The sequence below is a fragment of the Danio aesculapii genome, chromosome 2, assembly GCF_903798145.1.
Source record: "Danio aesculapii chromosome 2, fDanAes4.1, whole genome shotgun sequence".
NCBI classification, from domain to species: Eukaryota; Metazoa; Chordata; class Actinopteri; order Cypriniformes; family Danionidae; genus Danio; species Danio aesculapii.
In genome coordinates this window covers 15,128,959-15,156,209 of record NC_079436.1, presented here as the reverse complement: position 1 = coordinate 15,156,209, position 27,251 = coordinate 15,128,959, and the positions used below count along the sequence as shown (strand labels likewise).

The 27,251-nt window shown below is 35.7% G+C and overlaps 1 protein-coding gene across 1 annotated transcript; it reads right to left on the bottom strand.

Annotated features, from left to right (window-relative positions):
* Positions 1 to 1,664: 1,664 nt before the first annotated feature.
* On the bottom strand, positions 1,665 to 26,042 carry cpdp (CPD photolyase). The gene is made up of 10 exons (XM_056473393.1): positions 25,907 to 26,042; positions 25,476 to 25,780; positions 15,453 to 15,598; positions 14,992 to 15,174; positions 14,715 to 14,873; positions 13,174 to 13,372; positions 10,129 to 10,278; positions 9,899 to 10,020; positions 2,649 to 2,808; positions 1,665 to 2,041 (listed from the first exon to the last, which is right to left on the bottom strand). Exons 1-10 carry the CDS (start codon positions 25,918 to 25,920, stop codon positions 1,863 to 1,865), a joined length of 1,617 nt encoding a protein of 538 aa, XP_056329368.1. The 5' UTR covers positions 25,921 to 26,042; the 3' UTR covers positions 1,665 to 1,862.
* Positions 26,043 to 27,251: the final 1,209 nt, after the last annotated feature.

The window sequence follows — 27,251 nt, the reverse complement described above, 5'->3', positions numbered from 1 at the left end:
AATCCCAATAACACTGTAGGATTACTGAAATCTTTTTACATTTTGCTGCTGCACTGGATGACTTTATTTGTTTATATGCATTAGAATGCAGTCCCTTGAATAGACCTAAGCATTCATTCAGTTGTTTAAGCATAAACAAAATGAAAATATATTTATTGTACATCTCGCAATAAATGCATCTCGAAGAGTCACGGCAGAGCATTAAAAACTCATAGAATACTGTGGTAAACGTAGTATTATTCCTTCCACTGGCTGCCTGTTAAGTTCCGCAGTGATTATAAAATATTGTTTCTTACCTATAAAGATTTAAATAATCTAGCTCCTCTTTATCTAACCAACCTTCTCTCACTACCACCCAACACACTCTTTAAGATATCAAAAGTCAGGGCTTCTGGTAGTACCCAGAATAGCAAAAGGAGGTTGAGCCTTCTCATTTATGGCTCCTAAACTCTGGAATAGCCGTCCGGATAATGTCTGAGGCTCAGACAGACTCTCTCAGTTCAAAACTAAATTAAAGACCTATCTTTTTAGTAAAGCATACGCATAATGCATCACATAACAGTATAGTGCATGAGTGTGATCCACGCAGGTGAGTGGGCTTGAAAAACCACCTGTAGAACACACTTCTCCTGTCTTAATGCACCAGACATTTGATTAGAAATACTCATAAGCTTTACATGTTTGTTTCTATGTCTGTTTGTATAACTACTATTTTCATTTATAACACTTCATTTTTGCATCTCGCTTAAACACACTCACAGCATCTACACTAATGTTTTTCATTATTCTCTATTTCCACCAGGGGATCCTCATCCCGAGGCCCCTAGAGATTATGTAGTGCCATTGATGCGATCCAAGACCTGTGAATAAATGATGCCAAGGTATTCATAATCCCGAACCAGGCCCTAACCTGAGCTGATGCTGTGGTGGTCATGGAGGAGAGGAGAGCATGAAACTGATTCCTGAAAGACCACAGTGACAGACAAGTCTACGCATTGATCCCATGGGACAGCCTGATCACAAGTTCTTCTTGTTGGACGTCCAGTGTTCTCCAGCCTCCGGCGCCTAGACTTCAGCTCAGCACAAGAAGTTTGGCCAGAGGAGAAATGGTCATGCCCAACTGAGCCTGGTTTTTTTCACTTCTGTCAATTGGTGAAGTTATGTTAGTAAGGGAGTCTGCAAAAGAAGTTTGGCCAGAGGAGAAATGGTCGTGCCCATCTGAGCCTGGTTGCTCTCTAGGTTTTTTCCTTCACTTTCGTCAATTAGTGAAATTATGTTAGTAAGGGAGTTAGGGTATTTTGATGTATTTGTGCTGTTTTCTTTGAAGTGGGCCTTGTCAATTATGGTTTTTACCTATAGTTGAAATCGGTCTTTTGCTTTTAACATTTGCAGTGAGGGTGCATGCATGCACACACATACTCCATTCTTATTCTGTTTCTCCCCTAGGAACCTAATTTAATTCATAAAAATATTTTGCAGCACTATAAGAAGTTTGCTAAGGCCCTCAAGTGGGACTGGGGTCACCAATGATTTACACTTTAGATCTAAAGAAACATATCTAAAAGAAAGGATAATGCAAATAAAAAAATTTTATCTTTGTAGAAAGAATTTTCCCCAATTACACATAAAATTCAGAAAGAAAACTTTAGTACAATGTCCAAACAATCATTGAAAAAATATTTAATTGTACATATAAAACATACTAACCCTCAAAGCAATCACTACAGAACAGCATTAATAAACTTCACCTCCATAAAAAATGACAGAAAAATGCCTCTAAATCCCAGATTCTCTAAATGAAGTACAAACATTGAAATCTGAACTTTGCATGCATCAGAAGCTTTTAAAAATGACACAATGAACTATATAGATATCTTATTATTCGAAATAGGGATTTCTTTTATAGCAGCGTACTTCCTTTCAAACTGCTCCACATCAAACTTCCTTTTGCAACCAGCATAATTCATGTAACGTATTTTGCCAAAGATGGGCCGCTCTGCCCAGCCCTGGTCATGAATTCCACAGATGGACCACATGCAGCCTGTAATGAAAATTAAACAATTACTTATTTAAAAAAAAAGATAAATAAATGAATAAAAAAATACATAAGACATATTTTGAAAATGTGAGGTCTAAATGTTTAAACATTTTATGGTTGTTTAATAAAAAACAAATCAAATATCTTAATGATCATTAATACTGCATTTATGTGATCAAAATACATAAACACAGTAATATTGGGAAATATCATAATTGAATATTTCCATATTAATTTATAATGCATTATACATTTCTATTCTATGATGTCAAAACAAAATTTTCTGAATCCTAACTGCAGGCTTCAGTGTTATATAATCATTACAAAATGCTAATTTGTCACTCAAGAAATATTTTTAAATCAATTATATGAAGGTTAAAAACAGTATGGGCACTTCATATTTGACCTTTTTTTATATCTCTTTTTTGAAAAATGTAAAAAGTACAGCAATTACATGATTTTTACAAAAAATGTCTTAAATATTACTTGTAACGTGGATTACTTGTGACCTAAAACAGTAATTTAAACCAGTAAAATTACTTTATTATAAATATTTTACATCAATTACAAGAACATATTTAATCTTTTAGAGCAATCAAAACATCCTTACCCACATATCCGTTGGGATCACAGCCATCTAGAGACAAGCGGTCATTCAGATATATAGCGATAGACAAGGCTTCTTCAGGAGATGCAGTCCACTCCAGAATCTTCTTTGCCCAGTACATGCGCAGAAAGCCATGCATCTTTCCTTCTAACAGCAGCTGACGCTACAACAGATCAGAACATTTATTTTTACTCAGTTACTTTAAAAAGTATATTTTAGGCTTTTCATGTAGTGTGAAAAGTTTGTTTGTGAATGTAAACAGTCTGCAAATTAAAAAAAAACTAAAATCACAAGAAATGAAGGTATTTCATTATGGTTGAAACAAATGCACAAAAAAAACAGTTGACAAACTTGAACAAGTAGCATCTGAGAGAGATCATACACAATTTGTTTTGTAATATTTAACAAATACAAATCCACAGCTTAGCGATGCACTGAAATGAAAATGTCAGAATCCAAAAATTCTGAATGCACTTGGAAAAAAAAATGCTTTTTAATATTTAATAAAATAATAGAAAAGTATTACAAAGTAACTTTAAATTGATTTAATTACACTGACTATACTGCTCTTGGGCTTTGGTTGCAGCAGTACCAAACCACTCTTGCATGCCACAAGCCTTTGTAATGAATGAGTTTTTCTGTGCTTAAAGCAATGCAGCTTTTTAAAACCCATTTATTTGAATGAATTGCACCACACAGTGACTATGGCCATCTTTATTGTTCGTTTTGGCTGAAAATTATTTTCTGCAGATAAATATTCAGTGCATTCCTATCCACAGCACTCTTCACCCAACAGCACTCTTCTCAGCAGCCCATGTATTAGAGTCGTTTCCCTCCAATATCTCAACTCAGGAAATTATAACATATAGCCTTATTCTGTTAATTCAAGATGGAAATAAGAAAAAATGATTAAATTGATGCAACACATATGCCACACTTATATGCGGTGCTGTAAACAAACACAGACAGTACACAGTACAATGTAGTATGCATGCAGGTTTAAATTTTAAATATTATACTATTGATTATAACATTCTCCTATAGGCTTGTGTTGCTATTACTGGAACTGCATTTGCTTGGTTCAAATCTTACTGGAACATTATCTATTTGTATCAGTTAATGAAAAGGTATTATATCAATCAATAGTACACTGTGGGGTACAGCAAGGCTCAGTCCTTGGTCTCTTGCTTGATACATTATTTATGCTACCACTAGGCAATATCATTAAAAACATGAACATAATTTGCACTGTTACGGCGACATTGCAAAATTCTGATAATTCTGAAAACAGATCTCTTTGAACTAGCATACACACAAAACCCAAATGCATAACTTTGGGATCTAAAGTCATACTTAACTGACAATTACCAGTTTGTAAATATAAACTGACAGCTTTCACAAGTCAGACCAGTAAAGTATGGGGTGCATCTTGTAAAGTTTTAGGCCCTCTGCTGTTTCCAATATACATGCTACACCTGGGAAACATTATTGGAATACATGGGATCAGCTTTCACTGCTATGCAGATGATACTCAATTATATATTTCAACAAAACCTGATGAGACGATTGAACTGTCCGAGCTAACTGAGTGCAATAAGGATGTTAAAGACTGAATGACCAACATTTTTCTTCTCTTAAATTTAGACAAAACAGAAGTAATACATATTGGGACTAAATCCTCTACACAGCAGATCTCACAACTCCACCTGCAATTTTATACAAAGTTAGTATTAGCTCTACTGTAAAAGATATGGGTGTTTTGAAAATCATTTCTCCCATGTCACAAAAACCACATTCTTTCATCTGAGAAATATCACTAAATTACAAAGCATGCTATCCATCTCAGATGCAGAAAAGCTAGTTCATGCTTTTATGACTTCTAGGCTGGATTACTATAATGCTCTGTTCACTGATTACCCAGCATCCTCTTTTAATAAAGTTAGTCCAAAATGCAGCTGCCGGAGTTCCTACCAGGTCTAGAAAATATGACCATAATCATCCTAAATTTATCCTCCTTACATTGGCTGCCTGTTAAGTTTTGTATTGATTTATAAAATAACGCTTCTTACCTATAAAGTTTTAAATAATCTAGCTACTGTTTATCTAACCAAACTTCTCACTACAATCCAACGCTCCTTAAGATCTCAAAACTTAAGGCTTCTGGTAGTACCCAGAACAGCAAAGTCTACTAAAGGAGGTCACTATAGGGGTTTTCATTTAGACAACATTTTTGCTTCATTCAATCAGCTTGGAGAAAAGTTTGGGTTACCTTCCTCTCATTTTTTAGGTATTCACAAATACGAAACCATGTTAAAAATAATATTTCTCTAAATATGTTCATTTATTCATTTTCTGCCACTTTTCCAGGGCTGGGTCGCGCAGCAGTCTTAGGAGAGAACCACAGACTTCCCTCTCCCCAGACACTTCCTCCAGCTCCTCCGGGGCGATACTGCGTTCTCAAGCCAGCCGAGACACATAGTCCCTCCAGCGTGTCCTGGGTCTTCCCCGAGGCCTCCTCACGGTGGAACATACCTGGAACACCTCCCTAGGTAGGCATCCAGGAGGCATCCGAATCAGATGCACGAGCCACCTCAGCCGACTTCTCTCGATGTGGAAGAGGAGCAGCAGCTCTACTCCGAGCTGCTCCCGGGTGAAAGAGCTCCTCCCCCTATCCATAAGGGTGCGCCATGCCACCCTGCAAAGGAAACTCATTTCGGCCGCTTGTATCCGAGACCTTGTCCTTTCGGTAATGACCCAAAGCTCATGACCATAGGTGAGAGTAGGAGAGTAGGAACAATACAAGGTAGTCCATACACTACACTATTCTTGCACTAAATTGCATTCTCTCCTTCTGTATCATCTCTATGTATCAAATACAAGACAAATGAAGGTACATTGGCTCGCAAATTTTGGTTCTGCTCAAAAATGTCTACATTTTGGACTGGGGTTGTCTCTTTCTAGTCTAAAACGCTTAGGACTGATTTTCCTCCTGACCCTCTTATTGCAATATTAGGCTGGGCTCCTTTTTTTGAAAACTGTAGTTTGTATCATATCCATATATGGGATGACCATAGAGAAATAATAATAATATTGTTGACGACGGGACAAAGTTTACACCTAAATTTGAAACATGGCTTACAGAGTTCTGTAATGTTTTACACATGGAAAAAAATAGATATGAGATTGCAGGTAAACCAAATAAATTCTTGAAGATTTGGATGTCCTTTTTCGAATATTTGGAGACCAACCAATACATATGCATTTATGCAGTATATGCAATTTACATATACATATGTTTGATTGGAATCTTGTAAATATGTGCATGTATAAAGTATTCAAAGAGGTACATGATTAGGTATCTATACAGTTGTGGGTGTACATTTACATACATTGTTTATATTTTACAAATGTTTATTTAGTAATATTTGCTGGCGTGGGGTGGGTTTGGGGTTTGTCCTTTAAAATGTGAAAAACCTTTTTTTTTTTAATTACATTCATACACGTGTTACTTTTGAAAGTAATGTATTACAATATCGAGGTACTCCCTAAAACTTATTTACTTTTTATACAAAGTAATATGTTGCATTACTTTTTCATTACTTTTTCTTACCTGGCTGAAGCTTGATGTCTTTTAGAGCTTGCAGGGTTTTTTTCTTTCAGAACTTTAACAATGCAATGTATAACCTACACCTTAATTTTCTTTAAAAGAAAAAAACACATAAAAAAAAAAAAAATGTAGTGAGAATGTTTTCACTTGCAATGTTAGTTTTCTGACGGTTCTTTTTCCATTCAACCCAAACTTTTACATTACAATATCAAATCATCTGACCAGAACACCTTCCAAATGTTTGAGGTCCCCAACTTGACTTTTTTACAACCTGCAATCAAGACTAATTATGAGTTTCAACAACTTTCTTGCTGCACTTCCATAAAGGGCAGACGTGTGACATGAATGTCTGCAGCTCCAGCAGTTACCATGGGTCTATTGGTTGCCTTTCCAATTTATGCTCTCCTTGCCCAGCATCCTATCAGTATTCCATTTTTATGCACTTGGATGGATTAAGGGCATGCTTACACTAGGTACAGTTGCCTTGAACTGTGCCAAAGTGCAATTGTCCCCCCTCGCCTCACCCCCGACGTCCTACACTCACACTGCCGTTTGCCTTCTGAACCAGAGCACGCTTACGTCATCAATAGCTATGTTTCCATCCAAAAATGTGAATGAACTTTATGCGCAAAACTGGATTATCACATTAAAGACGTGCGGATAAAGCAGCGTTTCCATCCAACGAGTCAAAGCGAAAAAAAAAAGTCACTTCCTGATTAACTGGCACCAAATATCAACAGTAAAAACTGAATTTACTGTGGTAGCAGAAGCTGTGTCAATCCTTTTTTCATCAAATAAATGACGCAGTGAACGCACAGTGGTGTTTGAAGGTGTAGGACACGGAGCACAGACGCTCTTGTTTCTGGAGGTCATTAATAATATAATAACACTAATACTTAAACGGTAAGGTGTTTTAGAATGACCAAAACAACAGTTCAGATGGTTTACAGTGTGCTCAGCCTGCTGGTTTGTCCATTTATTTTCGTCATCAGATGATCTCTTATAACAAAATCACATGACCTTTTTTTAATGCGCATACTGAAATTTGTGTGGTAAAAGGGTTTCCATCGTAGTTTATGCGCGAATTAAAAAGTTTATCCTACTCAGTTTTTTTTATGCGCATTTTCAAAATTTATGCGCATTTTTTTATGCGCATATGCAAAATGCGCCCGATTCAAAGCACTCACACTTGTCAAATGAACCCGGGAAATGTGCCTGGGCACAACCCCTGAGGTTTAAGTGAAACTATCTAATATACATGTACAAACCCGATTGGCAAAAATTTGGGACACTGTACAAATTGTGAATAAATCTAAAATGCAATGTTGTGGGAGTTCCAAATTTCAATATTTTTTCAGTATAGAACATGGATGAAATGTCAAATGTTTAAACTGTGAAAATGTATTATTTTAAGGGAAAAATAAGTTGATTATATATTTTTAACACATTTCAAAAAAGTTGGGACAAGACCATGTTTACCACTGTGAGGCATCTCCTCTTCTTTTTACAAGTCTGCAAATGACTGGGGACTGCGGAGACAAGTTGTTCAAGTTTAGGAATAGGAATGTTCTTCCATTCTTGTCTAATACAGGTTTCTATCTGCTCAAAGTTCTTAGGCCTTCTTTGCCGCATCTTCTGTATGATGCACCGAATGTTTTCTATAGGTGAAAGATTTGGACTGCAGGCTGGCCATTTTAGTACCTAGATCCTTCTTCTACGCATCTGTGATGTTGTAAGTTATGCAGTATGTGGTCTGGCATTGTCATGTTGGAAAATGCAAGGTCTTCCCTGAAAGAGACGACGTCTGGATGGGAGCATATCTTGTTCTAGAACTTGGATATACCTTTCAGCATTGATGGCTGCCTAGGCCACACGCACTCATGCAACTCCATACCCTCAGAGATGCAGGCTTCTGAACGGAGCGCTGATAACAACTTGGGTTGCCCCTGCCCTCTTTAGTCCACATGACATGGCATCCCAGTTTTCCAAAAAGAACTTCAAATTTTGATTCGTCTGACCACAGAACAGTTTTCCACAGTCCATTTTAAATGAGCCTTGGCCCAGAGAAAATGCCTGCATTTCTGGATTATTTAAATATGGCTTCTTTTTTGACCTATAGACTTTTAGCCAGCAATGACGAATGGCACAGTGGATTGCGTTCACCAACAATGTTTTCAGGAAGTAGTCCTAAGCCTATATTGTGATTTCCATTATAGTAGCATTCCTGTTTGTTATGCAGTACCATCTAAGGGCCCAAAGATCATGGGTATCCAGTATGGTTTTCTGGTAGGGGTGTCAAAATGACTTGTTTCCTCTGTGCACCGCGATGCAGATGTGGACAATTCGATGTCTGTTCATTAATAATCATAACCGGTTATTGTGTACTGACCTCATTTATCTCATATACGCTATATTGCGGTAGCGCAAGTAATTAAAACACTCCAACTACTTAAAAAATGTAGAAACTGCACAATTTCACTGCGTGTGAGTTTTTGCTGAACAGTCTTTCACGGACACTTACAGCAGAAGCCCCTATTTCACTGCGATTGAGAAAGTGAAAGTAAACTCCCATTTGACCTGCTGGCATGACTTTTCCTCTCCTCTCGGCTATTAAAGCGATACTTCTGAAGTCAGACACGAGCGCGTGTCTGCAGAGTGAGTTTTCTCCACCATGTCTATCATGGATCAGCTTTGATCCCTGCTACCGTTTTAACAGTGTCACTCATCGGTGAACAGCACCAGAGCGTTAGAGCCAATCGCAGCCCTTTCTGTTGGGCGTGTGACTAATCATAGGGGCGTGAGAAAGAACTCGCTAGACAAGGCTCAGAAAGTGAGCGGGATATTTATATTTGTTTATTTGCTATAAATGCTCATGTTGTTTTGTGCATGTACTTGAGTTTTTAAAGGTTTGTATTAAAGGACAAAACTGTATTACAAAGAGTATATAAATATATGTATACATTTTAATACAAGAATTGCTGAGCTGTGAAGAAAATATAAAACTGTTTATGGAAAGCATCGTCAATGCACTGTGATATTGAATTGAACCGGATCGATGGCATGATAATCGTAACCGAACCGTGAGACCAGTGTAGGTTCACACCTCTTTTTTCCGGCCTTGACCCTTACGCACAGAGATTATTACAGATTCTCTGAATCTTTGGATGATATTATGCAGTGTTGATGATTATGACAACTTCAAACTCTTTGCAATTTTTCACTGAGAAACTCCTTTTTGATATTGCTCCACTATTTTTTGGCGCAGCATTGGGGAAATTGGTGATCCTCTGCCCATCTTGACCTCTAAGAGACACTGCCACTCTGAGAGTCTTTTTTTATACCCAATTATGTTGCCAATTAACCTAATAAGTGGAAAATTTGTCCTCCAGCTGTTCCTAATATGTACATTTGACTTTTATAGCCTGTTATTGTTACCTGTGCCTAACTTTTTGGAATGTGTAGCTGTCGAGAAACTTTTTTATTTCTCACTTTCAACATTTGATATGTTATCTATATTCTACTGTAAATAAAATGTGTGTTTATGAGATTTGTAAATTATTGCATTCCTTTTTTTATTCACAATTTGTAAAGTCTGCCAACTTTTTTGGAATTGGGATTGTAAAAAGTAATACTGTTGTTTAGCTACCTGTGCAGCATTCCACAACTGGTCATGAGTCTCGGCGCTCTCCAACTCTTTTTTTGAGTACAGATACTGTCTACGGTCCTTAGAATGCTCCTGCAAAGTCTTCTTTGCCCAATCGTATGCACCTGTGCAGTGGATAAATAAGTAAAGGCCAGGAATAAGCTTGCAAATAACTGCATTTGTAAATTTATCTTGTTATTTGTGTGATTTAAGCAACTGGACACAGCACTCACCAGAAATATTGTCATAGTTTTGGTTGTAGAAGCAGAAGTTATCAGCGAGCTCCCTTCGCACAACAATTTCCTCAATAAAAGATGCAACAGACTCGCTGGCATTCTTTTTCCGCTTGACCTGCATTACAACGCGCTGAGCAGACAACTGACCTTCAACAGAAAACACTGGAATTATTATAAATCTCTCAAACGCATATGAAAATGTAAAATAAATATTAATCTAAAAATAATTGTTTCATGTTACCGTTACTGTAAACTTTTTAGTCTACCTCTTTCCATTAAAATTCAGCAAAAAAAAAAAAAAAAAAAAAAAAAAAAAAAAAAAAAAATTCGCATTAGGAACATTCACAAATTTAAATCTGTTTGTCCTTGTTGAGACCCTGTACCGAGATCCTGAGGGAAGGATTTGAAATTAATCAAAAAGAGGATGGGATATATCAGATTTCATCTGATAAGCTTTCTTTAACAACTGGATTTCATACAAATTGGATAACCCTGGCACTTTTACCCCTAATACTTTGCTGCAGGTATTTAAAAATCTTAAACACTGAGTCCTCTGTTTTACTTTTAAAGAAGCAAACCAACAAATCCAAAAACATTTTTTAATGGATTCTACATAGGTCTTATAAAAGCCACTATCAGAGTCTTATGAATATTAAACTTAGCAAATTTTCCCAGAAAATAAAGTCTTTGTTGGCCTGTCCTACATAGTATTTCAGTATTTTCATTAAAATTTTAATTATCAATAATAGTACCTACTATAGGTACGTATAACTTTAGACTAATTTAATCTGGGGGGTATCAACCATAGGACCTCTGTCACAGATCAATAGCCGCATTTCCACTGTCGGGCCAGTGCGAGCCAGGGCTTTTATCAGGCCGTGCCGTTCCAATAGTCCGGGAGCATGAGCAGTGAGGCCAAAATCATGTCACGTTTCTACTGTCGGGCTAGTAGCTCACAGCAAGTCAAGCAAACCCACCCCCAGAACGTCCCCTGAATCAAACGTCACACAACCTGCCCAGTTCAGCGGGAATCAGGCAGGCAGATAAAGCACACCATCGCATCATCATGAAATGATGAAGACAACCGAAACAAACAACACTACATTATATGTCTATACGCACAGGCCTATGTATTTTAATTCATTATATTTGTTTATACGCAGACCGACTGTTGGCATCGTGCATCGAGTGGTCTTGCCACTAACAGAGGGATGACCCAGCGCACCATCCATAATATAAAACCACAGAATTTCTCCGGTAATAACTCCAGGTATAAAATGTATTTTATAACATTCTCGTTTTGATAGACACCACCAAACATTCAGCCCAAATGCTCCGGAGAGACCTCAAACATATTAATATTTCCATAGGCTATATGACACTTAAGTAATTCCACCTTTATTTAAGAGAATAATTTCTAAATGTTGCAAATTATTCAGTAAAGTAAAGGAAACCGTTTCAGGTATTTCAGGAAGTATTTCAGGACATAATGCAGTTTTTCCTAATTCGCAGCACTGCGCAGGACTGGATGACAGAAAAGAAGGTAGTTTCTGGTTTCACTCACCCCAAAAATTCTCTGTTTACATGATTTGATTAATATCATCGTATCCAAATACTTTATTAATAATATTTCAAAACTTGTCCATAGTTTATTGTTTTTAGAAAATATCAAAAATCTTTTTTTTTTCAGTTAGGCCTTTGTGAAATGAAAGTTTGGCTTGAAACGGTTTAATTTATTTGTATTGTATATACACTTACATTGTTATAGCTTTTGTTTGTTTTATGTTGGTTTATTTATTTAATGTGATTTTATTATATCTGATATTTGTAATTGTTTAAATGATTTCAATATAGCATCTAAACCCACATGTTTCATGCACAAACACACCTTTGAAACTTGACAAAATCTCTTGACAGCTGTTACTGGCTGCTGTGTCTTTAAAATGGTGTAAAGATTATTGTGCGTTATTGAAACATCAAGTAGGATGCAGCAAAGAAATTTCACTTATAAATTAAAACTAATTTATTATTTTATGCAACAGCCTTGCATTTAAAAGGGAAACAGAAGGACAATCATGAGCAAAAAGACCCCTAGCCTATAAGGTGTTTTATGGAATAGCCTATCTTAAACTGACCAGCTATACATTTTTCTTTCCCTTATTTATTTTGGTGCATATACTCCTGGACGATCGGAAAACTAGTGTAATGGCGGCATGCTATCTTTACCAGACTCGGGCAAACTTTGCCTCTTCTTCCACTCCGCTCCGAAGCCGCAGCTGGCCCTCTTTGGCCCAAGGTATTCGGCGGGCCGAAAAAGGCCAGCCACTGGCCCTGAGGAAGGCCCACTTTGGCATGATCAGGCCCTAGAAGTGACACTGGAAACGCGACTGGCCGTGGCAGTCGCTTAAGGCGTGACAGTGGAAACTTGGCTATTGCACATCTCCTTTGTTTTCTCTGCGTTCAGACGTAGACCAGTCTCTCGACACCAATTTGTAAAATACTTAACAACAGGGCCATGTTTTCACTCCTCACCCACCAACAAACCTACAATAAGAATGTAACGATTTCAAAGGAACTACGACACAATCTGTGTATAGGATGTAAAGAAGAGGAGAAAGAACACAACCCTGTGGTGACCCCATAGATGTATTTATAGGGTCTGATACAAAATTGTTAGCCCTAACCCACCGAGACCTGTTAGTAAGAAAATCCAGTAACCAGGAGTCATACATGCAACCACACCAAAATTCAACCTCAGCTTGTGAACCAACAAGCAAGGATTGCATTAAACTCATAGCCCATTACTTTCACTTGTTTTTTTACATCCATTATTTAAACCAGTCATTATGACTATCCTGTACTGAACCCATACAACCTTTTTTTTTATTTTAAATTCAACTTTTTCCTTTTAAACATGCAGGACTTTTCAGTGGCACACAAAAGATGATATTTAGAAAATAAATTGTCAATACAGTGAAAGCTAAGGGAATCCAGTGCTGTTTTGTACCAGATTTTCTTTAAAAAAAAAAAGTGCAAACTGACCAGCATGGATCCATGGGGAGAGGTGGCTAACGGCGTCAGAGTTGGGATTGTTCCTGTGGGTGGCAAATATATGCAGTCGTCGGTCAATGAAGGACTCTAGCATAGACATGCCGCCAGTGGTGCCAGGCTGAGCCCAGTCCACCTCACAAACATTGTGGTCCACCTGGAGTGATGACAGAACCTCCTCCCAATCTACTATCTTAAAGATACAGATTTTAAGATGAAGAAAACAGGAATATGCATTAACAAGCCAAGTAATTTTTTACTGGCATGATACATTAGAGAAAGCAACAAAAAAGGGCTTTACAGACTACAACAGGCATATATGCGCCGTAAAAGCAAAAGACAGAAAAAGCAGTTTTCTAGTCATTTAATGACTATATACCAAAAAATAGTTTTATGTATTATTATAGTCTCTTATTTTACTACTAAAGTAGGTAATTATCAAGACAATTATAATTACCTACTTTAAACCAGTATTTATACAACATTTTTTAACAATTATTTTATAAGCCATTAAAAATTGATTCAACAGAAGAAAAAATATTCAAAGATTTCAATCAAGTAAAGGGCGAGTACATGACAGAATTTTCATTTTTTGGTGAACCATGTCTTTTAAATTTCCAGTATATTCCATGACTCATGGGTAGAGCCAGACAGAATCTGCTGACATTTTTTGCCATTTCTGCAGAGAATTTTGTAAAAATCTGCAGATTCATAAAGAATTATTTTAGGAGTATCATTACTAAAAACTATATATATAAAAATATAGTATAAAATATATATATAAAAAAAAAACTAATACCTTTTTAACTTTTATTTAATGTTTACATTGCAAATCCAATTAGATCCACTTATTTGGTGAACAAAGCAGGTCTCTCATTTAATATATCTTTGTACTAAAAGACAAAAAGTATTACTTTACAAATTGTATTGTAAATAAATCATATGAACATTTTTATATTAGTCAATAATATTACTGAAATAATTATATAAAAACTGAATAAATATAAATTTACACACATTTACAGAAATAAATTAAGAGATTCAATGATGGGCTAAAAATCGGCGGATTGGGTAGACCTAAACGGAATCTGCGCACGCAGAAATCCGCAGATTTTAGCCCATCATTGAGTCTATTTACTTGTGTACATTTATATTTATTCTGTTTTTTAAATTAATTTTACTAATATTATTGTGATATAATAATGATAATATTCAAATGTTAATATGATTTATTTACAGTACAATTTGTAAATTAATATTTTCTGTCTTTTAGTAGATATATTATGAGACTTGCTTTGTTTACCAAATAAGTGGATCTAATTGGATTTGCATTGTAAACATTACATAAAAAGTAAAAAATTATCATTTTTTTATTTCATATATAAAGTTTTTAGTTATGATACTCCTAATATCATTCCACATAAATCCGCAGATTTTTTACAAAATTCTGAAAATTCAGAAATAGCAAAAAACTGTCAGCAGATTTTGTCTGGCCCTACCCATGTTAAACTACTCTCAAACTATGTTCAACAAACCTTTGCTGCACGAGAAGCGGAGTATGGGTGAGTGTCTACAAGTGGCATGTCAGTGAGGAATTCTTGGAGATGTTTTGTGATTTTGCCCCGTATTGTCCTGGCTCCATATTCCAGCTTCTTGGATGCCTCCCAGCATGGCACCACGTTATGTGCATCAACCTTAATTAAGAGAAGTAAAAAAAGTACATGGTTTCAAACAGCTTAAAAAGTTGGATGCAGTACCGTATTTTATTTTTCCACAGTCCATGGTTTCACATTAGTGAGGTAATAAACACACCTGAATGAAAGGGATGTCAGAATGAAGATGTTTCTTAACAGTGTCAATCCATTGAAGGGAGATTCTGAGAGGGTTGAAATCTGTGACAACAGCTCCAAAGTTCCAGCTTTTAACAAAAGCTGGCAGATTCTGTCCAGGCTCACCTGAGAGCAAATGGAACTCAATATCCAGGCTTTTGCATTCCTGTAGCAAGATGCATTTGGTTACATTTTGTTGAAATATTCCACATAAAATGTCCCCTTTAACAAAATTAATCAAATAATTAGCAAAAGCATATTTGTGTGCACAGCACACACTCAACTATATACTCCATGACAGATTAAATAGTCAGGGCTTGACATTGTGGCTAGTAGTTTTCCAAAAGTTACTAGGCAATCTGCATTTTCACTATACACATATTTGTTAATGCCAAGCCCTGGAAATATTGTCTTCAAGTTAAGTCTGATGTAATATTCTTGTACCTTCACCACTTCTTGTAGCCCTTTTAGCATGAAGGCGTATTGTCTGTAAGCAGCATCCAAAAATTCAGGCACCAAACAGAAGCAGATGTGGAGAGGAAGCTTCTCAGCCAAAGCCAGTTGCTGACTATAAATCAATGCCCAGTTGTCTACAACACAAACATGACAGTACAGTAACTTTCATATGTCTGGAGACAACACATTTTAAAAAATAAGTTAATACCTTCTCAAAGATTTTTAGTTTTTCACAATCACCTGTATGCCTAACACGATAAAGTTTTGTGTCTATTGTGATTCAGCTTTTGTTAATAAGGCTTAAATAGCAGGAGTCAAGCATGTATAGACAGGAAAAGGTCACACCTGGTTCTGCGATATGTTTTCAAGATAATTATGCACCTCTCTCCAAAAATGTAGCATCATAGTCATAATTGTTCTAAACAGTGTCTTAGAAGTCTAGTAGAAAGCTAGCTTAAAATGCTTTTTTAAAACAGTTTATTAACCACAGAACTGATATTTTGATCTGTGTGGCTAATAAGCAAAGCATAATATTTAGAAGACTCATGGCCGGTACAAATGGCAGACGAGCTTGACAATTAGTCAATTTTATGTATATACTATTGCACCCTTTTCACATGACGTCATACAGCATCCAGTTTGACTCAACACAGTGTTATACATTTATACAGCATTACGCATAAAGAATTCACCCTGTCACCTGTATATTTACTACAGATTAGACATGGGCCGGTATAAGATTCTCACGGTATGATAACCTTGGATAAAAATATCACGGAATTGTGATTACTGCTCTAAAATATATTCTTTTTAAACGTCTGGGTAAAAAAAAAAGTTTTTTCCCTTAAAAAACAACATATTTTAATGTTTTAAAAGATTTAAAATATTTTGGAGCAGTAAACATGTCAGGCTAAATAATGAAAATGAATCATTGACTTCTGCAGTTTTCATTAGTTTCTAAAAACACAGATTTCTTAACTATTTAAAACGGCATCTTTGGATATATATTTTCTGCTGGAGATACTGTTGTCCTAAAACAACTTTTAAAAAAATTAATAATAATAATAATAATAATATCTTACACATACCTTAGAAACGGTATTACAGAAAATTTGACGGTTTTAAAACCTTGACTTTTCCAAACCGCGGCATACCTTGAAAACGGTTATCGTCCCATGACTACTACAGATATGGTTAAAGAGCCCATATTATGGGTTTTTGAAAATGCTCTTCCATATAGTGTGTCACACAGCTCTAAGTGAAGTGAAATGTCCAGCTAAGGCTTAAATCTGTAAGTGTACAGTGTTTAAAACTGTTGATTCATCTATAAAAGAGTCGACTCATACTGCTTCAAACGAGTCGTCTTGATAACGAGTCATTAGGTGTTTCGTGATGACGCAGCCATGAAACAATTAGTTGCGCACGCAAACCTGGGAGATTTGAAACCTGCGGCCCCGCCCACTAACAGAAAAAAAGCAACACACACAGACACCGGTCGAATCAAGTCACGCCGTGCAGAAGGATATTGACAGTCTAATTAAAGATGAAACCTCAGCAATATAGCCCAGCCTTGAGCAGATCGAGTGCTTCTGGAAACTACATGCTTACAAAGAAGACTTCATCGGTTTGTTAAAGGAAGGATCAGTAAAGACTGTCAGAACCTGGATCAGTGCATCATGAATCAGTTTCTTCCCCCATTTCACAAGTGTAAGTACGTTTGATTAAAATTATTGCCTCGTTTACTCTAGTTTGCAAATTATGTATTTAGTTGTGTTTTGTTACTTGTAACCGCGTGTACTGTATCAGGTTAACTCTTTATTTTCTCATATCACGTGTAAAGCCACGTTGAAAACGCGACGCGTGCCGCTTTGTTTACGGATCGTCAGCTGTTTTTACACGCATGCAACGGTCAAGTTTCAAAATATTTCAGCTCAGGTTTGAGCTGAGGTGTCTAAATTGCACCCAGCAAGCTGAACTGGCGCTCTAGACGTATGTGTTGTGTTCTCTGGGGAGGAATGTAATGTGTGTGCGCTGCCCTCAACACGATAGTGAAAACGAAAGGGACCCGTTAGTAAAGTGAGGACCAGGTCACGGTTGAAATTGAAGAAGGGGGTGGGTGGGGGGGGGGGGGGTTATTATTCGCGGATATAACTGTGGACGCGGGTGGTGAGGGAGGTGTCGCCAACGCCTCTATGGACGCGCCGGCCCTGTGTGTGTGTGTGTGTGTGTGTGTGTGTGTGTGTGTGTGTGTGTGTGTGTGTGTGTGTGTGTGAGAGAAAAGAGCAGGTAGCATGTGATGGACTAGGAGATCTCCTCGCCAGTTCTTGGACTTTTTGCTTGATAAAATAGTTAGTCGTCTGTATTTTCTAGTCCATCGTCTGTATTTACATTCAACCACTGGCAGCCAAAATCCACTATGAAGCGTGTATGCACTGTGACTACTTTTATATTGTTGATTATCTGCTGGGCATTTCACTCTGTCTCGCGCTGAAGCCTGTCAGTGTCGTCGACCAATCGCAGCAGGCTGTCATCGGTCCAATCAGCGCAGATTAGCTTCGCGCTGAGGACGGGTTTGGGAACAAATGAATCGCTGAACGATTCATATGGGAGTCGCTGGGATAATTAGGTAAAAATAAATGCAGATTATAAGACCATGAAAGTGTTTTTTGACCTTGCATGCATATTAGACTGTTGTTGGAGACCCTTACAACCAAAATATGACCCTATTTCATGTATAATATGGGCTCTTTAAAGATATGGCATTTTTATTTGTATACTGTACAAAGGTATAACATTTATTCAAATATGATGTTTGTCTACTTAACATTTAAATTAAAATAAGTATAATAACTATTGTATGTGACTTACTAATCAACTTACTAGATGGACCCAGAAGTGTTGTTAGAAGGTGGACTGTATTTACCCTATATTTGCAGTAAGAAGACTGTATTTTAACTCCGTGTTCAATTATGAAATTATTTGTGATTTATTCATTAAAAGGTAGTAGAGATATCCAATTAAAACCACCTAGTAGTTGGCGCCAGGATGTTTGTTTTATTCAAACGGGAAAAAAGAACAGAGTGTGAGAATAGATCAGTTAATTGCATAGATAATTATAAATAATAATTGATTACATAAACTAGCAGGCTAGAGGGGGAGGCAGACCAAGATGCCGCCGGTGTAAAGGTTCGTACACACCGGGAAGCTTTTTGTTTGCGTTTATTGTCATGGTTTTTTCAAGATGTTTTTCCGGATTCAAACCCAAGGAATTTTCAGTGGCGTCGAGTAGAAGAGTACGCAAAATCACTCCTTGATGTTAGATGGCGCTACACAACTAAGCATCTAACACAGAAGAAGACAGAAAGTTGACACACTTGTTGTTAAAGTTACTGGTGATTCAAACAACCATGGATGGTTCAAGTAGCAGCTCTAGCGATGAAGAAATTATTATTGTTCACCAGTGCAATAAGCAGTTCCACTTTCATATCGCCTATGGGCACATCTTCTTCAATGTGCGCTCGCATTAATAGTTGAGCTTGAGTGCCTCCAAGGGCTGTTTACTGTAATTTCAGCAGCTCTGTGCACGTGAACAAAAGTGCCAATCTGATTGGCAGAGAAAAACAAAAAAAAACTGAGCATGAGACGTTTCTTAAAAAAAATGACGCTTTTACGCCTGCCATTTTGCGGATTGGTGTGCACAATCACATTGGCGCCCTTTATTTAGTCACGAGGCGTTAACCGTCAATGGAAAACGCAAGCAAAAAGCTTCTCTGTGTGCACGGGCCTTGCCAATGTGGTTTTAGTAGTTCTTAAATATTATCTACAATTCTTGACCAAACTGGTCGATTTGATTTTAGAACCATACTTTTTTGAGAGATTTTTGTTTGTGCAACATGTGGCTTTGTGAAGATTAATTGCTAGACTGAACTCGCCTGATAACCTTACCCACTTGATATAGTGACAAGGAGAAGTTATTTTACATTTTGCTATGGAAGATGCTTCAGCAGTAAAGAGACAATTATACCAAAACAACAATAGAAAATGATAATTTTGATTCATCATGAATACTATCCGATACTCCGACAAGATGCAATGTCACAAAGCTGAACCATTAAATGCAGTTCTCTTGGAAGCAATTGAGATCATTTTTGCAGAAATTGATGGCAATTGAACAATCCATTTTTTCAACAACTCAATCCGCATTACTGAACTTGGATCTGAAATGGACACGATTGCTAACAAAGCTGACCTAGCCATCGCGAAATCAAGTGAGATAAAGGATCATGTTACATCCGAAAAATATAAAATAAACATTTATTCAGTTATTTACTACAGCGGAATGAACCACCAACTAATTCAGCATGTTATATGCAGCGGGTGCCCTTCCAGCCGCAACCCAGTACTTAGAAACACCCATACACACATGCACTCATACACTACGGCCAATTTAGTTCATTCAATTCACCTATCGTGCATGTCAAACTCCAGACAGAAATGCCAACTGGCCCAGCCGGGACTCAAACCAGTGACCTTCTGCTGTGAGGCGACAGTGCTAACCACTGAGCCACCGTGCCACCCAGAAAATAAACAACTCTGGGAAAAGTTGGATGAGATTGAGACATACTAGAGGTGTAATTTTCAGATTGCTGGTTTCCATGAGATGGAAGGAAAAAAATGTCAAAATGGAGGTAATTAGGGCTTGACATTAACACCCGCCAACTCGCCAAATGCAGGTAGATTTTAGCTGTGGTGGGTTAGACAGCAAATCTCACTACCCCTTTTGATTGGTTAAAAATTTTTAATTGTGGTTTTCTAAAAGCAGGGTTCAAAATAAGAATGGCCAAATGGCCCTCGAGAATCAGCACGACTGACTTGCGCGAACAAAAAAAAGCAGGTGAATACCGAATGAGAGGATGATCATGCACACTGTGAGTCACAAGTGATCCTCACTCACTGATGAGGGCTTTAGTAAACAGCTGATATAATGCGCGCATGAGAAGTTCACAATTCAGTGCTCGAAGCAACCATGCCTGGAAACACAACTGTGATCGGTTCTCAAAAAGCAATGCTCATTCACCCACAGTACTGCTGCTTTTTAAGAGCTTGAGATATGTATATATGGTTTCATTATCTTTCTTTTCAGCAGGGCTGGCCGATATGGCCTTTAAAAAAAAAAAAAAATCCCTGATTTTTTCACACACAAAAAAAAAAAAAGTTTAAGGTTATTAACCTATACAACTAGCATAAGCATATCATAATTATAGGATATAAAAAAATAAAAAATAAAAAAAGACAAATAAAAACTTTCCCTCAACAACCTTGCTAGCTGTCATTTAAAAAAATCAAATTGAACAAGTTCCAACTACAATTGCATACAAGAATTTTATAATAATAATAATAATAATAATAATAATAATAATAAAAATTAAACCATTTCATAAATTACAGTGAAAGTAAACATTCGATTGTTAAAAAGAGACCCTTTTCAAGATAATTGATTTCCCTATTATTTTGTATGTTTTATTTAGTTATAAACATAGATTCAGAGGTTTATTAATTTCATATACAGTAAATGACTCTAGTGGGTTACATTTTATTGCTTTATTTACATTGGTCAGCTGCATCTGGTAGACTGAACAAGTTGTCACAGTGTTGAATACAACGGTACCTAATAATGAACAACTTTTTTAATGTCTTAGCCTACAGAGGACAGATCTCGTCTACTAGCAACCATAACAGCTGCTGTTGATAAGCTGTAAAAAAAATTGCAATGCCTTTTTTTCAGAGTGGTTTTAAAACTTATTTTAAACCATGTGAAGGCAAAGCAAGGTTTATAGAAGCTGGAAATAAAATTCTTTAGATTCATATATGTACACATAAAAATGTAAACGGTCTATAAAAATCACTTTTTAGTAAGACATGTCATACTCATTTTTTTTGTTTACCATGCATTTAGATATCCAAGTAAAATAAACATAATTCATACATTTAATCCAGAGTCCTTTTTTTTTAATCGTCCTGCTGTTATCAGCGCGGAATGAATGAAGGCGGCCTTTGTCGTGCCGCGATGATGCAGTGCCCTTCAAGCCTCTAAAATGAGACACAGCTAGGTCTTCTAAATATGCGCATGCAGTGAACATTTTGCAATGAAAACTGGTCGTATGGCAACAATTGCTCACACTCACACAAATGCTCCCAAATATATTTTGAGGTCACATAGATAAAATTTGGTCATAAAGAATAAATTTGGAAACATTAAACATAAAAAAGTATGGTAACTGCCACCTGGGACATTCCACCGAATGGGTAACATTTATGTCCCCAGAATATTGAATGTATAAAAATGCATGAAAAGAAACTCTAAAATACATTTTATTTTTAATCAATGTGTCTTCAAATTTAACAAACTGCTACATTTAGAATATATAAATAAAATCATTTATGTATAACACTAAAAAATAAATGAAAAAGCAGTTGTTGCATATGCTCATTCCCCGTTTCCATAATTTGCTAGAATTTATTTAATTTATTATTATTATTTTTTATTTTTTTGCATTTACATGTAGTTTTATATCCAATCAATGATCTCCTATTTTTAAATGAAAAAAAAAAAAAGTCATTACATTTTTGATAAAATACCAATTTTAGTCGTGTCCACAGGTTTTCACTCATTACTGTTACCCTAACACATTTCCCCCTCAGATTAATTTGGAACATTCCATAAGGCATATTTTCAACAGGAAGTTGCATCATCCAGATTTTTTAAAGGCAATGGCGAGACCAAAAGTATGCATGGGACAATAATCGGTTTCAAAGTTTACCACTGTTTGGAAAAGTCAAGGTATTAAAACTGCAAAAATTTTGTTATACCGTTCCTAAGGTATATGTAAAGGTTGTTTGTTTAAAGTGTTTTTTGTGTTGTAATGAAATCTGTGTTTTTGAAACTAATGAAGATAGCAGAAGTCAATGATTTATTTTAACTATTTAGCCTGGCACAAAATAATAAAAATATATCCTAAAATGAAAATGGAAGGAGAAAAAAAAAGTTCTCTCACAAAGACATTAAAAAATAACTTATTTTAGAGCAGTAATAACAATACTGTAAAACCGTGATATGTTTATCCAAGGTTATCATACCTTCAGAAATTTATACCAGCCCATGCCTAACCAAAGGTAAGCCTTCTCATTTTTTAAAAATATATATATTTTACATTTTAACTGTGTGAGAGATGGTCAATCTCAACATACTGTCCTGTTCCTTAAATTATCTTTAGATGATTTTTATTCATTTTTTAAAATACATACGTTTGATAATTCACCAAAACTTGCTCTGTATCCTCATGCTTTTAGCATGTGTGCCATGTGGCTATTTAGCATTTACTTGCTAATTATATGCAAAAAATTGAGTAAGAGTAACAGGAGTGAGTTGCATTCTCTGGTGCATATATATGGGATGATTATCGTCTCAATATTATTTGCGAATGCACGCTCTGTCATCCACGTGCTTCATCAATGTTGCATATGCATTTTTATATCCACAAACAAATGGCTTTCAACCAGAGTCTGTTAATTCAAGATCTGCACAAACATAAACATGCTCGTGAATACAAATATTGTGTTTTGTGTTCATGCATCTTACTTTACGTGTGCGAAAGCTTTTTTAAGCTTTTCGGGAATCAAACAAACAACTTTATATGAAAAAGCCACAAGGTTTTTATTTAATGTGTACACATCTTCCTACCGATTCAAGAAATACACAGTTAAGAGAGATATCTTTTAAAATTTTACACAGATTTTACCCTGTAAAAGAATTATTTGAACAGTTTGAAGTGGATAGAGAAAACTCTTGCAATTTTTGTGGTGTAGACCACAAACTTGCCAACTTTTCACATGATGTCACATGGTGTCTGGTTTCAGCCCACGCAGTGTATAGCTACTTTCGCCTACATAGAACTTCCCATAGAGAAATTACCCAGGCGGTTGTATATTTACTGCAGATACAGTTAGATGATGACTACAGCTGTTTTCTGTGGTCTGCAATCAAGGTGAGACAACTTACAGATCAGCCTGATTTCCATTTGAACAGACAAAAATGGGACTTTAAACGGAGTGTATTGCTTTGTGTTGCTGTCTTTATTACAGATGAAGTTGGTATGTACTTATCAGCATTTATCAAATAAAAATTTTAAATTTTATGCCAAATTTATTTTTATTTTTGTGTCCTGAAGAATAGGTAATAAATAAAACTGGGGTGTTTAACTGTGGTTGTTTTCAGTGGACAGCTGATTCACAAACACATTTATATGATTCACATTCTATTGCTCCGCTATCTGCCATTTTTTTCTATATAAACATTTTATTGAATAAATGAAATGTAATAACAATGTTGTATGTGACTCTTACTAATATGATTGTAAAAATTTACAAACTGCAAAAAAACAACAAACACCAAGAACACTGCATTTTAATTCAGTATTATTAGATTAAGAAATTATTTGTAACATTATTAATTAAAAGGAAGTACGAATAGCAAATTCAATCCACCCAGTAGGTTGTGGTAGGACACTGTCTTGAGGTATTAATTCATTCAAATGTAGAAACTGAACAAAACATTAAAGGGCCAGTAAGTAATAAATGATGAAACTGATTGCATATATAGATGAAATACTTATCAACTAATATGAGATTTAATAAACAATTTTACTCATGCTGGAACGTATACATATAACAGATCATATAAATTCATATTCATAGCAGCATCAAAGTAAAAATAAATCCATTATTGAGGAATTAAACTGAATTTAATTAAATTGTCCAGAGAAGCATCTTGTTCATTCAAAAGGTAAACCGAAACTAAAAATACACTGCGTATTTGAAAGGCGGAAGTGAAGTGACATCAGTGTGAAAAAAATCTGTTGTTAAATAATCTGTTACTCAGTTTTTTTTTCAACGTGTATAGTCAAGAATATTTTACACTAATATTTCTAACTTTAATTCAAAACATTTGAAACACTACTACAAATTGGATTGCATGATATCATATTTGTTTTTGTACAAGATAGAACTGACTCAAAGTACAACTTACTTTCTTACACAGCTAATAATATTACTTGGAAAACAACATATTCATGTAAAGAAATGTGCTAAAGCTAAGCCAAATTGTGAACATTGTACCATAAAGAAAAGCTAAGAAAAACATAAAGTAGGGCTGGGCGATTAATAAAAAAAAAATAATAATTTTTAAGACATCGAAATCAACACTCAGAACCTATAACTGATCAAAATTTTCCAGGGCGATTTTTTCAATTACTTTCCTTACCACATGTGGAGTCACATGACCCCACTCTTTTAAGCCTTTTTTTTTTCTCTGTTGGTTTTAGGCAATGCTTTTAAATTTTAGTTGTTCAATGCTGATCTTCAATAAATAATCATTAAATTATTTTAAAATCATGTAATATTTACTGTACAAAACTTGTCAGTAAACTATGAGGGCAAAAAAATATATACAAAATATAAAAATAGCTAAATAAATAAAATAATCGTCCATTAATCTCATAATTGAGTTAAAATGTTCAATTATGGCCAAATTGCCCAGCCCTAATATGAAGCTTTATGAGATATGATATATGTGATATGAGATCTGTAGACTATCGAAACAAAATATATAGCTTAAAGGGGCTAATAATTTTGTCCTAAAATGGTGTTTAAAAAAATTTAAAACTGCTTTTATTCTAAATGAAATTAAACAGATAAGACTTTCTCCAGAAGAAAAAAATATTATCAGACATACTGTGAAATTTTCTTTGCTCTGTTTTTGGATAAATATAAAAAAAAAAAATAATAAAAAAAAAAAAAAAATCAAAGGTGGGCTAATAATTCTGACTTCAACTGTATATACACTTATACAATATACATTTACAATTTAAAAATAAATAAATAAATAAGCTTACTGTACACGGAGTTGCAGAGAGGCAGAAGTTAAGTGACGTAATCGTGAAAAGTCTACTTTACCTTGAATTCTTTGATCACGGGACATCCAGTAGAGTACTCCTTGTGAGCCCTGTTTGACCTTCTGGGTGTCTGACAAATAACGGAGGCGCTTTTTGTTGAACTCGCATCCCTGCGCTGCTCTGCGGAGTTCAGCCACTTCCTTCAACAGCCAGCCGCTCTCTTTGCCTTTTTCTCCGGTGAGCTTCGGCTGTTTGCTACCAGCACTGATCGTCGACTTCCTCTGGCGCTTCAGATTGTGCTTGTTTGCAGACATGTTGATGGTCAGGTCTCTGATGGAACGTAGGATCAGCACTCTTCTGCTGTATCTGACGTATAAATACCGAGAAATAAATTACACGAAGTAGGGTAACGTTACAGAGACGACACCAACAACAACAAGGCTGCTTAACAACGATGCACTACGAAAAAAAGATTGTTAAACACACTGTTACCTAATATGAAACATATAATGACGTGATGCCTTGAACTCATGAGGCAAGTGACTCTTTTTAAAGATTTTACTGTCGCTGCGATGCAGCGAAGCGTGCACTTCTCAGTCTCACGAGCAGCTGGTTTTGTAACAGTTCTCATCACTTCTTCTTTTGTTTTACTGGCGGGCTGGTGTCATATGCACATGCCGCCACCTACAGTTCATATATATATATATATATATATATATATATATATATATATATATATATATATATATATATATATATATATATATATATATATATATATATATATATATACTATTATGCTTACCTAATTTTCTCCATCAGGACTCAGCTGTCAGCTGGCACTGCGTGTTCAGCTCCTCCTGCTTCCAGACTTAGTCCCTCAGGGTCCTTTTAATACATTTAATTTAAATTATTATTATATATATATATATATATATATATATTCTTTCGCTCAATCCTGTGTTATATAGATATTGTATTAATACCCTATACCCTAAACTATCCCTATTAACATTTATCCCTAATATATATTCCAAGTTTCTATCTTTACGTCCATTATTATTTAAATATTCTATTGATTCCCTCCTCTCTATATATGTCATATGTATATATGTCCTGCAATCAAACATAACATAGTTGAATTTAGTTCAGTGTGACCAAGTCTCAGTCTTGTTAATATAACTTCTTCCTTTCTGTTTCTACCATATACATTTCTTTTTGTCTCTACTATTTTTTTAATTTTATATAGATGCCGTCCCTTCTTGTCTCTATCCCAGATTCCTTGCCATTCTTTCTTAATATTTTCTTTGATAATAGATTTAATTTCACCTTTTCCTAAGAGAACCCCGATATCTAACTTATTACTTTTCAATGCTTCCTTTGCCAGTTTATCAGCCATTTCATTTCCATATATTCCTTTATGCGCAGGTATCCAGCAAAACCCTACTGTCCCTCCTTTCCTTTGTATACGATATAAAATTGTGAATACCTCATAAATTAAATCTTCTCTGGTTGATCTGTGAGTAATTATGGTGGCTTGAAAAGCCAGCATATTGTTATCTATCTTAAACTTATTATTGTTATGGTGGCTTGAAAAGCCAGCATACTGTTATCTATCTTAAACTTATTCTTCTTCTTCTTCTTCTTCTTCTTCTTCTTCTTCTTCTTCTTCTTCTTCTTCTTCTTCTTATTCTTCTGAGACTAATTTCTAAGTGTATCTCCTCCTAGGCCTTTCAAGCTACATACTTCAAACTTTCGTCAAACCTTCAAACTGGTCTGACTCGGGTTGCTATATCTTTTCTAACTGATCCGACCTTGGGTTTTCCGAAAAACGACC

Excerpts from the sequence above, each read along its gene's own strand:
- cpdp (XM_056473393.1), bottom strand. Across the intron at positions 13,373-14,714 it reads CCGCTTCTCGTGCAGCAAAG|ATAGTAGATTGGGAGGAGGT; the intron begins GTTTGTTGAACA and ends TGTATCTTTAAG. Across the intron at positions 10,021-10,128 it reads AAACTATGACAATATTTCTG|GTGCATACGATTGGGCAAAG; the intron begins GTGAGTGCTGTG and ends TCCACTGCACAG.